The sequence below is a fragment of the Phaethon aethereus genome, assembly GCF_964289735.1.
Source record: "Phaethon aethereus genome assembly, chromosome: 1".
NCBI classification, from domain to species: domain Eukaryota; kingdom Metazoa; phylum Chordata; class Aves; order Phaethontiformes; family Phaethontidae; genus Phaethon; species Phaethon aethereus.
In genome coordinates, this window is record NC_138575.1 from 41625708 (window position 1) to 41642168 (window position 16461).

The 16461-nt window shown below is 39.4% G+C and overlaps 1 protein-coding gene across 1 annotated transcript in view; it reads left to right on the forward strand.

Annotated features, from left to right (window-relative positions):
- LGR5 (leucine rich repeat containing G protein-coupled receptor 5) overlaps positions 1 to 16461 on the forward strand; it is a gene marked incomplete at its 3' end in the record, with an annotated part of 90181 nt that overhangs the window by 59858 nt on the left and 13862 nt on the right. The window contains exons 5-11 of the mRNA XM_082014290.1: positions 5234 to 5449; positions 8179 to 8250; positions 10843 to 10911; positions 13914 to 13985; positions 14794 to 14865; positions 14969 to 15037; positions 15187 to 15258. Coding sequence (XP_081870416.1) covers positions 5234 to 5449; positions 8179 to 8250; positions 10843 to 10911; positions 13914 to 13985; positions 14794 to 14865; positions 14969 to 15037; positions 15187 to 15258 — 642 coding nt within the window. The remainder of the gene's footprint in view (positions 1 to 5233; positions 5450 to 8178; positions 8251 to 10842; positions 10912 to 13913; positions 13986 to 14793; positions 14866 to 14968; positions 15038 to 15186; positions 15259 to 16461) is intronic.

Sequence of the window (16461 nt, forward strand, 5' to 3'; positions counted from 1 at the left end):
CTTCCAGTTCAGGCTTGAAATTAAAAAGCCCTTCTTTCAGAAATGTTAACTTTGAACAATTTTTTTCCATTTTGATGTTTGTGTTAATAATCCTGATTTTTTGTTAAAAGATGAAACAACTTTGATGTAATCACATTCTCCCAAGACAACTGTTTTTGTGAAAAGACAAGAGCTTTAGTTGTGGTTTTCCATGTCACACCCCATGATAATGAAGCCTGCAGAAGGCATTCTCCTTCTTAGGAAACCCAATACCTCAACAGGTACCCACAAACTCCCTGAGGAGGAATTTCCCACAGTTTAAATCGAGGTTGTGTGTACCCATGCAGGTGTCTGTACACATACACAAAGGTGTCTCAAAACTCACCCATTGCAGTCACCTCATTTTATTGCACATCTTAACCATCCAAGGTACTAGACCCCTGGGGCGCACTAGATAACAGAAGAGTGGCTGAAACATGGAGTACTGGTACAATACCCAACCACCCCTCTCAGTCACAGACACTTTTCTATCTGTGAGGAAGATAGAGGTGCAAGGTTCCCTAAAATGCATGTGCTATTGTATTTGAGTGCAATCCCTAACTCAACCAGCTCTAGGGCCAGTTGCTTTCAAAGTGGGGTGTAAATAGGCTGAACTAGATCAGCAATTCCAGGCCACTGCGTGATGTTTTCTTTCATCTAGTAGAAGCTATTAGGCATCTGACTCTTTCCCATCTTCCGAGCAATCTCAAAAGGGTTTTTTTAAATCACATTTGTAAGGGACAGACAAATTTCTCAACCTCAGAACTGCTAGCCAAAAATCATCCTGCATGGCTGAAGCCTGCCGGGACGTACACCGTATGTGGGAGAAAGACAAGAAGCTGCTGTTGGAGTGGTTAGCACTGTGGGGGGTCACACTAGATTTCTGAGGCGATCCTCCTGGGCACCATAGAGCCAAAGACTACTGCTACAGCCAGCCCAGCAAAGCAAATAGTGCTTCAGAGTGCTCCCAGGGGCCAGCCACGACTGTCTGTCCTGCTGCACTGTTAACAGGGTCCTTGGCGCACTTTTGACCCATGCCAACTAACATTGCCTGAACTATTCCCCGGGGCCAACTGACAGTTGGCACACCCCCGGGACCGTCCCCAGGAGGCGGTCTGCATACAGCCACCTCATTTGGGAGGCTAGGAGAGGTCACTAGCGCAGCGTGGGCCACCCCGAGCCAGTTGGCTGCGGGACCTGGGAGCATTCCCAGCCACAGCAGATGTGCCAGTCTAGCTGTGGACTCCTGATCTGAGTCTGCAGCCAGATTCCTAGGGGAACCCAACAGCTCCTGCTGGGCCCCGCTTTTTCCCACCTGTGGGGATTGAGGGCACCCAGTATCAGAGCTAGCATCCTGACCCACCATCTTGAATGCAGGTTTACTAAAACACCTGAGCAGCATGTTTGGCTATGAAGAGAAACACTAAGGATTGAAACTGAGACCCCCCCCCATGTAAAACTGAGCAGTGGGGCAGAGACAAATGCTCCTAAACTGTGACTTGTGACTTCTCTTTTTCGGTCGTGCTGTTGCCACGCAGGGTTCTCTGTGTCAGTCCTGTAGAAGCCCGTACAAGGGCAGAGCTGAAAGTGAGCTGTGGGAACTGCTGTGCTGGTGTGTTGTAATTAAGCTTTTACAATAGTCCTGGCATTTTCCCCTGTGGACTGAAGGGGATATCCTGCGTAAAGGGCCGTGTTTGAAAAACATGGCTCACAATAGCCAGCTATATTTTCATTACATCCACTTCTCAGAGATAGTTTTGATGTCACTTGCCATTACTTAAATGGGGCTTTAGCCCAACTCCTGTGCACAAACGCTTGAGAGGGTCCACGTCACCACACACTAGCAAAGATGGTGGGGCTGTGGGTGACCCCCTCTTGCCCGTTTACCGTACCCAGACAGGCGCTGTCCCCAGCCTCTGCCCATCTCTGTACCTTGTGGAGAGGCTTGTCTGCGGCTCCCTGCATAACAGAGCCAGGTCAGGAGAAGAGCAAGGTGGTAGGAAAGGGAGGAGCGCACCCCTTTTTTAATCTGCCATGTGCTGTCACTTCTCTGCCTCCCCTGCCTGTTACATAAAGCTCCTTTTCCTTTGGTTTTACCTCTCCTATTTTAAACATAGATGTCGGAAGAAGTATTTTGTCCTTGACTTCTTTATCTGTCTTTGTGGCTTTGCTCTTCTCCGGTCCCTTTGTTGTATTCAGGCCCTCATCCATTGCAAGAAGGGGCACTCCATGTAATAGCTGTTTATTTCAGAGGGGAGAATGACCTGGGAGAAATCTCCTTCCTGATCCCATGTCTAGCATTTGATTTAAGCCTGAATGAATGAGCAAGACATGCCAAGAAGACATTAAGGAATTTCTTGATCACAAGGTACATCCAGGTTGTAGCTGGGCTTGCTCTTGAGAGAAGATGCAGAAAGAGGAAAAAAATATATATTCCCTTAGAAACCTGCCAGTGGCGTAAAATTAAGTATCCATTCATACTGAATTGATAAAAAAATACAAATCATATATTTTCAAACATCTACTTTCACTCGTTCCAGACTACCAATAAATGAGTCCTGTTGATAATTCTGTATGAATAATATCTTTTCATAGTTTATGTGCATGGTTGTAGCATTCACAGTATGTCACAGGAAACACCAGTGGGATACAGTGCACATAGCTGAAGCATTTACTTTGAAAAGTTTGGACATTTTAAGTGAGCTTATGGTGAATTTCATACTGGCTGCTTTATTTACATGCTGCCTATCAGAAGAGATCAAGCATTTTTGTTTCCCTAAATTGGCTCTCTCTGGAATATAATAGCGGCTTTCAAACTCACCACATGTTATCTATATATTTTCAGTTATAAACAGAGTCATGTTTGTGAGTTAATGGGTTTAGTTCTGGAAGTGCCAAAACTTTGATCAACACATGTAAAACAATTGGCTGAAAACGGCGATTTTGATCAATGCTTTATACATCAGTGTGCATTACCTACAGTATGACAGGAAACATAACTGCTGCTAAAACCTTTTAATATTTGCAAGAGGGAAAACAGTACTTGGAAATTTTTAAAAGATTAGATAACAAAAAAGCACTTGAGGCAGTACTTCTTACGAGCACTTGCAGGATACGTAATCCAGTTATAGGACCTGCAGCACAAGTCATCATAGCTTCTTGGTTTCTTCCAAAGATCATTTAAACAATAATCCAACTACCTAGAATCCCATTTATATTACAGCAGTCCTGGTTTTTCTTTCTACGTTTTGTATTTTGTTTAGATAGCCAGTGCTGGGTTTATATTTGGAAACTTCAGCTATAAACAAAATCAGTTCCTTGATTTGCTACCGAATATTGGTAAGGTAAAAATCCTGGTCTCACTGATGACAGCACAAGTATTATCCTTTCAGCCACAGGGTCACATATAAACAACTGACCGTTGGCTTTGCCCTGGCGCCAGGCATCCTGTAACTCCTGTGGAGGCAATGGGGACATCAGAGCTGCACAGGCAAGCTTCGTACTGAACAAGATGCTAACTGTAATACAGTAACACACTGAGGTTGAATAAAGCCTCCATTCTTTAATCAGTCTAACTGTCAAACTAAGGCAACTGTAACTTCTTAGTTTACATACCAGCATCACCCAGGGAAGAAATTTACTTCTGACTGAACATAAAGAAACCTCATCTACTCATTCAAATTATACCTTATTTGAAAACACAGGCGTAGCGTGGTTGTTGCCTGGGGAATGGGGGAGGTACAGCATGAGTATTTCTAAACATTTCCAGCCTCACCCATTTGTTGACAGACCCTTGAGTTATTTTGGAAGCTCTGTCTTTGCTGCCTGCCATGTCAGTTATTATATTGAAAATTTAATTGTACAAGGGCTTTGACACTGAACTTTATAAATTTGTTCCAACTGACCTTGTCTCAGTTATTTGCCAGCCTGGCACGGAGCCTTAGCAGTCATTATTTGTTCTCATGCAGTAGGTAGGAGCAGCGTGGAGTAGGAGATAGAATGGACCTGACATTTTACATGACTGTAAATGAAGAAGCAGCTTTAAATAAAGAGATTAGTATGCCTGCCACAAAGAGTATTGCATTTCTCTCAAACAGACTGAATTTAGGTTGTACGGAATTACTTCTTTGTACCCTGGGTGTGTCTGTTTGTTCTGTAATGTTTTCAAACATCTATTTAAATTCATTTCAGTTTCACCATTCACCTAATTACTCCTCTGTACAGACATCTTCAAGAAAAGTTTTAGAGTGTGGCTTTCATGTTCCGAATAAGGTACAAGTCACTACAACACATTAAAAGCAGAAAAAGCGTATTGGCATACAGCTCACCATCTGGATGTTTCACGAAGTTTCAGAAATCTGAAGCATGCTTTTAAGTATTTCCCTGAAAGCATCACAGTGGGAAAGCAAAGCAGAGCAAGAACAAAAGCCAATGAATATATGACATAGCTTTTCTAGCGCCACATCTGCATAAGGTTCAGTAGATTTAATCCTTATTCACACGAGCGTGAGAGCGAGGTATCACCTGCAGATTCTGAAGAGGTGTGAGGTGCAGTTGAGCTCCCTCTGTTGGCCCTGCAGCAACTGGAGTGTATTTAACAATTCCTTTTTCAAAATAAATACATTGCATTAGCAACAGTCATGTCTGTTTAAAAAGAATTTTGCTCCACTACTAAAAAATGTGAATTTCAGTGCTCGTTAGAATAAACAATACATAAGGAAAGATAAAACAGGAACAGGGACTCAGAAGTGAGTTTTATTTTTGGCTCTTAAAATGGCTGTCCAGCATATGGAAACCCAAGTCAGCTTGCAGCTCAGTGATTTATAGGTTCTGAAAGAGAATCTCTGGCTGAGTTTCTTACACTTTTTTTATTCCATACTTTCCAATAATTGAGAAATCAAACAAATTCATACCAGGTCTGTAGAGAGGCTCTGCTCAAAAATGATCTGTGTGTGCTCTCAGTGAGCTGATGGCTCCAAAGGAGAGCTGGCTGCAGGGAGCCAGCTGACAAGGAGACTTGTAAACACGATGTGAGGTCTCAGGGGTGAGGCTGCAAACAAGATGGAAATGTAGAATCTCCGGGAAATGAAAAATGGATGTGGCAACCCATGTCTATCCTTTGGGGTTGTGTTCTTGATGATAACTTCTGATATCCATTGTGTAAGTCCACTGTTCTTTTCTGAGAGTCAATTTTCTCTATTTCTTTTTCTCCTAGACGTCTGGATGCCAACCACATCAACTATGTGCCCCCCAACTGCTTCAATGGCTTGGTCTCCCTTAGACACCTGTGGCTAGACGATAATTCTTTGACAGAAATTCCCGTCCAAGCTTTTAGAAGTTTACCAGCACTTCAGGCAATGACATTGGCACTGAATAAAATTCATTACATACCAGACTATGCTTTTGGAAACCTCTCTAGTTTGGTAGTTCTGTAAGTTTTAATGATTGTTTTTTAGCCGCAATCTCTGCTTCTTTGCAGGACTTTGACCATTTTGTGATAAATTATTTGAAGGTGCAGTGTTTAATTTAGATGTTGCCTGAGACAACCTTTAATAATTAAATTTCTCCTAGTCCTCCCCAGTTGGCAAATGATAGGTAAAGAGATGTATACACGGGTTAATTAAACATCTGTTTTGTCTTACATTCTTAGTATTAAATTGATATCTTGGGGCTATAAATCTGCGGTTTCCTTCTACATTTGCACCAGGCTTAATTCCTTTACCAAGAGGTCAATTCCATTTGTTGCAGAAAATCTTCTTTTTGAAAAATAAATTTTCTGTATTGTATATGTACTATGAAAGAAAATTATTTTAAATTATCTTGAATAAACAGATTTTTTACGTCTTCCTACAGTTAAACTAGCATTTGCTAAATCGCTTGTTTTGATCTAGATTAAAAGTTTCCATCTCCAGGAAAGAACTATGTAAGTGAATTAAAAAAATCGCCCTATCTAGTCAGCAAAACAAACGGGAAGAGATGAATTGTGTGCCCTCTAAGACTCTCAGGCAGTGTGTACTGAATGAAGGAAGAATAGAAAAAGGAAATGAACTGAAAGCTTTCTGGGTGACTTGGAAAGAATGACGTCCAGTAGAAAAAGTATGCATTTCTCTTCATAGAAAGTATATGTAGTTTTGCATTTTGTTATTTTTGCATACCAGTAAAACTAAATGAAACATGCGTAGCTCTCACGAAAATCTGGAAGGAATACTATGGAGTGTGTTTTCAGCTTTTTATCTTCTGGGAATGTACCAAGTGGAAAAAATTCTAGACTGGCTGGAGAAACTGAGGAGAACTGAGGTGGAAAAGTTATTTCAGGATACTTTTGAAAATGTTAGCATTGTTAAAGAGAGAATGATATATTCAAGCTTCACAAGCTGTCTGAAACTATAGTCTGTAGGGCACTTTGCATATTTTAGCATATTCTAGCCCCAGTGTAAGCATTGAACCTGGCACATACCAGATTCTTGACAATTATAATCACCATCTCTCCCTGTGCTTAATATACTCATGTAAGCATATAGGGCACCAAAAATGGAGAGTAACAGCTGCCTTGTGCCACAAAATCTTTGCCTTCTGTTCACATTAAGTACCAATACCATTCAAGTTAGAGAGTGGATGGACTTGTCATTTGACTGAGCTTCTGGACTTATCTCAGTAATGCTGAAGACAAATGAGTGTCTTGGACATCATCCTCTAAATCTAAATATAGTGATAAGAGGACAGTTAAGAAATGCAGGAGAAAATTATTCCTTTTCATGCCCTGATTGCTTCTGCTCAGTTAGGTGTCTTTATTTTAGATCTGCCTTGCTTATTTCTAATCTTCTGGGCTTCATATTGATTAATAATTGAATCATTCCTCGTGATCTACAACATCTGATATTTTTGGCTCATCAAAATTGTTGTGTGTGGTTCTGCTTTCTTTTGTTTTTCAGTCTGGCAAATTTTCAACTCAGTAAAAAAATGCATGGTCAATTGGAGAAGGTTTGAAGCTCTATCATTGAAAATCAAACGTAATTGGAATTTGGAGATACATTCTGCAGCTAACTAAGACATTAAAGGCCAGTGTAAAAAAAAAAAAAAAGTTGATTAGGTTTCTTCCTAGGAAAGGAAAAACCCACAAAATGGCCTTTTGCCGTCAGAATCCCTGCCTTTTATGGACAGGTAGACTCAATTTCTGTAGGTTCTGCAGAACGTTCAGACAGCCTCTGATCTTTAACATTATTTTCAGAGCAGAATGAAGCATTGAAGAGGAAGTGCCTGGCAGACCCTCATTCACAGCCCTTCTTTTCTTTTAAAGTACTACTCCCATAGTTTCTCCTATAAGGGTAGAGTGTCAAGAATAAAATGAAAAATCTGGGAAAAAGGCATCCTTTTTAAAAAACAACTTGACACGGCTCCAAGTTGTATCTGCTCACATTAATGCGCTTCACACAGAGTGGATTTTTCCCACGTCGGTCCAAAAGACTTCGAAATAGGCAGCAGTCTGAGCCTTTGTGCGGGGCGGTTGGTTGAAATATGTAACAAAATTACTTTCAGTTACTAAACATTTGAAAAAGTAGTTGTTGATTTTTATAGTTTCAAAGGAAGGCAAGTTACAGCACTTTGAAGATTGGTTAGTTTACTCATCTCAGTGGAGCTATGACTTTTTTGTCCTATGACTTTGTGTCTTCTTTCATTCTGCAAGCCTGATGCTCCTTTCCTGTCTGTGGTATTACCCATCTCCTCACTGGCTCCTGTTCTGTGCTGTACCCTCTAACACCCTCTGAATATACATCTTCCAAATATACACCTCACACCCCACAGACAGTTTTTAAGGCAACGCGTTAAACCACCACTGAGAATGTCTACAATTTGCCAGTATGCGATATGCAAACCCGACCTGGAACTCCAGGGTATACCCTTTTTAAACAATCTAGGTGGTTTTAAAACAAATCCCTTTTATGAAACCACATGGAACACTGCGTGGATGGGAAGATACTGGGAAAAGGGAGGGAGGGCGGCAGAGGTGCCTCCGATACATGCTCTTGCAAAAGCATGACTTGCATATAGTCATTGCATGCCTGAAAATAAGTTTCTTTTGATTTAACCATCAAAATGTTTTGCCTGAGTCCACTGTGTGCAGTGTGCTTTCCTGACTGTGTGTTTAATGTTCCCCTGCAGACATCTCCATAACAATAGAATCTACTCCCTGGGAAAGAAATGCTTTGATGGGCTCCACAGCCTAGAGACTTTGTGAGTTGACCTCTTATTTGTTTCTTTTTTTTTTTCAGTGTTTTCATTAATATTCTGAAAGCATAAAAATAGCCTAAAAGCCAAATGTGGTTTTTGGCTTGTTTAATCGCTGAGTGATGGTTTACAATGACACTATGTAGCGAATCCCATTTTTTACTGTAAAATTAGTTTGCCTTTTTAATAAGCATTGTCAATTGATAAATTGTTTGAAGGACAGTTGAAAACTGTCCTTCAAAGCCATAGAAACAGCTATTCATGAACAGTTACATTTGCCTAGTTTTGTATTATTTATTTGTCTTGTTTAATCAGTAAAGTTAATAGCTAGATTGGGAAATTGTCACAATGAAAAGTTTTAACATTAAGAAACTGTCTTGCCATAGAGGAGGGTTATAAAATTAGATGGGTTTATTTTTTTATCTCTGGAAAAAGCAAAAGTACCAGGTAGCCAAATTATGCTTGTGTTTTATAAGGGAGGAAGAGGAATGTTTCAGCTGTATCTAGGTTCTTGTCTTTAAGGAGCTCTGATAAAGAATAGCACTGGTAAAGATTGAAATTTCCTCATGTTTTCACCATAGTTCTGTTCACAGCAGCGCAAATTTTCTTGAGTTTTCTAACAAAAAATAATTCTACAGAAGAACACCAAACAGGAACGCAGTGCTGATGGTTAGCACAAAGTATTTCATTACAGAGTTAATTGAATAAAGATGTCTGCTAGAGTAGACCACAGACTCCAAAAATGCTACAGGGACAGTAAAACCTCGCATATCCTTCCTACTGGCACCTGCTAGAATCAGCTGTGTCATTTTCAGAGATTTTAGATACTTCACTCAACCAGGACAGAGGCTAAAAGGCCTGTTAAGAGGAACAAATGGACAAAGTTTCAAATGTGAATAATGCTAATCTAAAGGTGACTATTTGCTTTCTTATCCACAGAACTATGTACTGGCCACTCTCATGTTTCATTAAGATCAGAAAGCAAGAAGTTGGGGGCTTTTTTGTTAATCAGTAGTTTTGATTAAATTGGTCCCTGGGCACTGAACTGCAATTTTACAATTTTGACTTTTAGCCGGCTGTGAGTTGAGAGGAAGTCCCTTAGTGTAGCACCGGAAGGGGGGACGGGAAAGGGAGAAGGAAAACGTAATGGTTTGTTTTGTTTTTATAAGTAAGATTCACATGGCACTTGGTCAAAAATGAGGAAAAACAGAACAATGGAATAAGTAATCGCAAACCCAGTCCCAGCCACCTGGCATGAGAGAGATGAAAACATAGAAGACAGTCATGAACCTGGGAATAAGAGTAGGTGCAGCCACTTCACTGCAATAGGAGAATGTAGCACTCGCCTCAAGCACAGTCATTGCATGCTGTGTAGACCGGTTTCCAGATACTTTCAAGATAATCTAAAGAGATCTCGGTGTAAATGATGGACGCCAGCTTTAAGGTCATTTGTTTGCATCAATGCATAGGTCTGGAAATCACATATCACTGGAGGGCAAAACCAAACCATACACGCCTGTAATCTCTTTTTGTCAATAAGCAGGAGAGAGAGATTTACAAGCAGGAAGGAAAGCCTTGTTGAGTTCAGACAGCAGTTTCCTGCCTGCATTACTTCAGCCTGATACTATTTCAATTTCAATCTATTGTAAACCGTGATTTGTGTTTTGCCTGTTCAAAAAGGCTTTTGCTCAAGTTTTTCAGACTATATTCTTCACACAGACGTGCCAGAGAGCATCACAGTAAACTGGTACGTCTCAATTTTAGTTTCAGGTGTCTCCTGAATGGCAAAGGATGCACATGTCATGCTGAGGGCAGAAGTAGGCTTATAGTCCATTCAGCCTACCAGAATAAAGTCTAATTACCACTGCAGCATGAGCAGTTCTTAAAGCAGAGGTCACTACCCTAGCTAAACTACCATTTTTACCATTTGTGTGGTAGAAACATTCTCCGTATGAATATTGACAAATGTTAAAATTAACAACACAGCTAATGGTAACGTTGAACTTGCTCTATGTTTTCCCACTTGTTTTAGCCAGAGGAAGATTTCCCCCAATCTTTTGTACCCTCCAAACTCCAGTATCTCTTATTTTTATCACTTAACCATTGGGAAAAAGCTCTTCGGAGATTTTTTCAACAGCAAAAAAAAAAGAAAGACTAATACAACTAGACAGTGAATGAGGCAAATGAAACCTTTATAGTGAGGTGTATTAGCCATGTAAAATGCAGCTTACCATAGAAAGCTGTTGCATACTCTGTTTGAAAGATTTTTTTTTCCCGTTAATACTTGCACATAATGAAAATAATGGCCAATTTACAAAATAGCAAATCCCTTACTAGTATTGAATCCACTTGTGTTTTCTTTATTGCAGAATAGCTAAGATATAACTAAAAATAGGATGCTGATAAAAAATAGGAATGATAATGTGCCCTAAATAGAGTTTGCTGGAAAACATCCATATACTTTTGAGGTTTTTCTGGCTTTTGGTTGTATGTATTTATTCAGTGCGTGGGAGATGATATTTCATTACAAATGCCAACAGTTCTATGTTATCCATTATGCAGTGCATAACCTAAATAATAACATCTATTTTCACACAGAGATTTAAATTACAACAGTCTGGACGAGTTCCCCACTGCTATCAGGACACTAACAAACCTAAAAGAACTGTAAGTACAAATCTTATATTAGGAAGGAGGATGTTTTGTCTAGTGTGTGATTTTTTTTTTTAATACTGGTGATTTTATCAGCAATCCTTAAAAGCTGATATCCTAGGAAAAACTAATAAACATGCCAACATGCATAAAAGATAATTTTCAACATTCAGTTTAGGGCATTCAAGTTCTGATAACTTTTACTTTTATACTTCATTGTGCAGTGGGTTTTTCCAGGAGCTTAATCCTTCGAATACAGTAAATAATAAACACAGTTAATTCTCTTTGCGTCCTAAACACAACAGTTGGATTTTGCAAACAATCCAATATATCATAGTCCTCTAGTCTGAGAAGAAGATGTGTCACCCTTACTAGTCCATCAGGTTTAAATGTCATGATGTTCTTCCCTCCCTTCCCCCCATTAAATTAAAGCAGTTCCTTTTCAATATAAATAGTCCTTTGTAATGCTATAAATAAAACACTTCTGGATGCACAGACATAGTTTGCATTAAAAAAAATCAACAATGAAAAGAAACCAGCCAAGTTTATTGTAAGAAACAGCTGAATTATAAAAAAAGAATTAAATTATATTCACACATCATACACACAATATACACGTCAATGCATATGTTCAGAATTCTTTCCATTTGAATTATTTATCGTGTTACTGGTACCATCAGCACAGATTTTTGAAAAAACTAGGCAATCGTATAGCAGTTGGACATGGTTGTACACCTGCTACATCGCAAACTGATCTTAAAGCTGCCTTAAGTAGCTACCCGGGATTTTTTGCAGAGCAGGGATCCCCAGGCAGTGTTGAGTGCAGCTCAGCACCTCCATCGCTGGCAAAGAGTGCTGCTCTGGAGGAGGGACTGGGGCTATGAGTTTCTCAGCCCAACTGTTCTCAGCTGCTGTTGTGTCATCTGTCAGCTAAAATAATTGGTATGAAATCCAGCGGCCTCGAAGGAATGACTTTTTGCTGACCTCTGGAGTCAGTAGCCAAACATGGATAACCCAGGTTCGCAGTAAATACACCTTGTCCAGTCCAGGAAACTGCCCGATGTCCTTGAGATTACTTACTGGTCCTGCAGCACTTCACCTCTAAGTATCAAGCTTGTTGTTTCAAATAAGATCCTAGGTGAAAGAAATCTTTGGAGTATGAAATTACAGCCTGACATTCCAAATCCAGCACAGACCATGAGACCATGTGCTTCAGTACTTTGTTTGGGCCCTGGAAGCCAATCTTAAAAGCACGAGGTGTGTCCCACACGGTTGTGCACGCTCTGTCGTTCTCAGCCAAGTGGGAGCGCAAGCCCACAGAGGTTCAGCTCATTGCAGGGCCACCTTAGTAAGGGTGTTTCTGGGTGGGACCTCATTTCTCAGATTTTGTGCCTGAGCTGAAAACACAGACTGTGGCTTTTTGTCTACAGCTTGGAGGCATCCAAGGCAGACAGTCAGAACTGGAGATCTGCTGGCAAGTGGCCAGCGAGTCAGGGCCATATCTGTCTGATGCTACAGGGACACCATTGTCCCAGATGCTCTGCACCTCAAGGTCTCAGCTGTAGGAGTAGTTATCTCTCCAGTGTAAGTGGGTATAGCTGTTACCTAAAGTTAATGCATACGTAATGTTTTCCGGACTGGATTTTGAAGGTACCTATAGAAGCATTTTTCCCAGTGTGGCTTTTACATAGTCTTTTTACCCAGGGGTGCTGGTAGTTATACTGCTCTTTTGCTCAGTATGTGAACTGACAGGCTACAAAGTGCCTTCAGTTCAGACAGGGTGTTCCGCTTGGGTACAGTGCCCCAGGACACAAGCTGCAGCTGTGAGGACACTCTTTTCCGACCAGCTCAGAAGTGCTTCAGGCTCTTCTGTACATCAATGCTGATGGCGGGGCTGCTCCCTCACTCTAACTCAGAACTGTGATAGGAAGACAGATACTGCCCTGGGAAGTAGTAGAAAGCTAATTTCCTTAGCTTTCCTGCCATGCAAGGAATCCCATTCAATACAGCCACAAAACCAGTCTGTTTACTGGTTCTAGATTAAATAGGATCCTCATATTGCTTAGAGTCTGCATCTACGTGGATGCACTTTTTATTGCATGCAAAAGAACTGGGGATTTAGGGCCTTGCTCCGTAGCTCATCAGCAGCAGCGCAGTGCCTAAACAAGTAAAGCCAATAATGTGGGACCTGTTCAAGTAATGGCGAAGCGTGCTTGCATCAGTGAACAATTTGAGGCTTTCTAAATGCATAAATTTAAGCTGAGAAGCCTTTTTCATACCCGACTGAACTAATGGGAGTTTCCCACACAAATCATCATTGTTCTTTTGAAATCTTAGTTGTTTCTTTTGTTTTTCACAATGGAGAATTACTCATATGAATAAAATCCAGTAATTAATGATGAGACAAAGATCTGGCCCTCTATCCAGCAGGCACAACTACATTGGATAGTTCGTTCATGTCCCCATTTAAAATACTTCAACAAAAAGGTGGTTGTGGGAGGCTTAACATATTACAATATAACGTATAAAATCATTTACTTGATAAACTTGTGCAATCCATTATTATCCCAGCAAAAGAAATAGTTGCAGTTTAACAAGTACAGAGAGAAATATATATACAATTTTCATTATTTATTTAATTATTAATATTTAACTATTAATGTTATTAGTTCATATGTTTGTGTATATTTACATTATATCTATATACATACACACATAGATTCGTAGATACATGACATACAGCTACAAAGCAGCTTCCTACTGAGGGTATCTGAATTTTGAAATGCCCTTTTGCAGTCTACTTCATTTGAATGGTTTTATTCATTTGGAAAAGTGGAGAATTACAGCTATTTCATTGCTTTGCTTTTCTTTTGCTTTTTTCAGTTCTGTCTTGTTCCAGAAAACAAGGTCATACCTTTACATAGCGACACTTTTCTTATTACAAACAAAAAAATTTGTGAATACAGATTGCCTTCACTTTTTTTTTCTTACCGTGTAAAACATTTTTCCTTTTCTAGGGGATTTCATAGCAATAACATCAAGTCAATACCTGAGCGGGCATTTGCGGGTAATCCATCACTTATTACAATGTAAGTGACAGTAGTCTTTTCAATGACTCTTCTTGTTGGAGAACGTGGAACTAAGTATCATATTTGTGGCTGTCAAATAGGTCTTCTTGTGAGCGTGTAAAAGCAAACAAACTCATATCTTTCCAACTTCATGGAAAGAATGGCAGTTTGCATGCCCTGCTTAAGATAATCAAGTAGTGGTCTCTGGCCTTTGACCTGTTATTTGAATTATTTCTTCTAAGTCTCTTAGCGTTACTGGCAATGTAGAAGCTAGGAAAAAATTACTCTTGATGGATTCCAGTCTGAGTTCCCATTGTCTTACACGAGAATGCATTTAATGGGCAAACCTCAAAATAAGAAATTATAGAAAAAATGTAAGAAAAAGAGCAACTCATCTTGAGCAATATTGTTCTATAAGCAAAAGCAACCTGGCTTAGAAAATGCAAGGGAACCTCTTCTGAGTACGTGAAGTTCTGATTTCTTCACCTGCTAACTTTAAATTTTTCTCAGGTCATAACAAAAAGTTCTTCATATTTGGATTTCTATCTCTGTAAACCTGAGAGGAAGAGGGAATATTTTGTTGACTGGCTTCTGGCGTTAAACCCAAGAAAACAATGACTGCTTGAATGTTCAAAATGTGAAATGATGTTGATGGATATAGATTAGTGGGTGAGAAAAGCCCAGAAGTGCACCTCCGCTACAACCAGAGGTGCACAGTCTGTGATTCATCATAGAGAATTTACTCATTTGCTTATGGTATAATCACATAATAGATTCAGAATCTTTTAAATCGTTTTTCATAAAATGTATTTTTATCCTCTTTTTGCAGCCATTTTTATGATAACCCTATCCAGCTTGTTGGAAAATCTGCTTTTCAACACTTACCAGAACTCAGAACTCTGTATGTGTTTACTTTTTTATTTTAATTGTCTTTATCACAATATTAGAGTTGTCCCACACTTCACTCACCATAATTGAATTGAAATGATGTTTTTAAATTCTAGGACTTTAAATGGTGCTTCGCAGATAACAGAGTTTCCTGATCTGACAGGGACTACAAGTCTGGAGAGTTTGTAAGTGCTAAAGAAGTATTTTTGCTTTGTTTTATTTTTTTGCATACTGACTTATTCTAAAGAATGTCCTCACAAAAAAATTGTTTCGCAATCTTTAAAAAGTAGTCTTTTTTTTTCTCTCTTTTTTTTTCTATAAATACTTTCAACAGGACGCTCACAGGAGCACAGATCACCTCTCTCCCCAGATCAGCTTGTGACCAGTTGCCTAATCTCCAAGTGCTGTACGTTTCAGTAAGATTATTAACATTACATTAATGTAAGAGATTAACGGACAAATTAAATCATTATGATTTCAAAACTACCCAATTACTGCTATTTCTGTGTATCACATTACTTCTTAGGAATTCAGCTCAGGGAGCAGGCCCCTGTGTTACTCAAAAAGTTCAAAACCCTTATCAGTCAGGATTTCCCATACGTTACTGAGAAAGACAATTACTTTGCATATTTTTAGGAAAGGGTAAAGGAGTTCTTGATTTTGTTTAAAAAACAACAGAACTACTTTATTTTTGTTGATTCTGTTTCTCCTACAGTAGTCTGAAGTTTTTTTCCTCACTGAGTCAGATAATTCAGGGAAGTGAATGGAAATATAACTGAGTAAGGAGTGCAGTTTTGAGTCCTTGTTACGCTCCTCTTTTAGTTTCTTTTACAACCAGACATAAGTAGCTGACTGAAATTTTAATAGACTATTCCTTGGCATAGTTGGGGCATAGTTTTTATACAAAATATCTAATATTATTTTAGCTTGGAAATTTCCTTGGAGTTTGCTTAATCACTAACGAAAGCAATCATTGTGTCTGCTTCTTTGAGAATGAGCCAACAGCACTTTCCTCTATGTATTACATCACTAGGAATGTATTTGATATTAGTTCTCCAGCCAGCATTGAAATAGCACTAATTATAACACATTATTTGAATACCAGCATGGATTTCATGAACATTTCCAGAAAAAATTAAGTTTTAGTTGATGGACTCGGTGTAATCGTTTCCAGAATGATAAAAGACAGAAACAGAGTCTGTTGCCAGAAGAACGTCTGCACACAGACTTAAGTTTAAATATGCCCTGTATTATTCAAAAACAATAAATAATCTAAAACCAGAAGGCAAATAAATGCTATAGTAATTAATAACTTGTATAGTTCATAGTAGAGTAGGACTGTCCATTGGAAATTCACATTTTTTATTTTTGAGTATCACCCTATATTATTAGAACTTCTATTTAAAAGGGTGGGGAACCAATTCGACAGCAATTTCATGTACTCAGAGTTGCTCTTTCCCCACTCCCATCAGATCGGAACGAGCCTGCCAAGCCCACATTTAGGTTTGCACATTAGTTTTGCCTGTACCACGAAGTATAACGGTGCATTGAGCCCCACAAGTTACTTGGGAGACTGAGATCTTGAAGGGGCTTCCTGGCTCAGATAGAT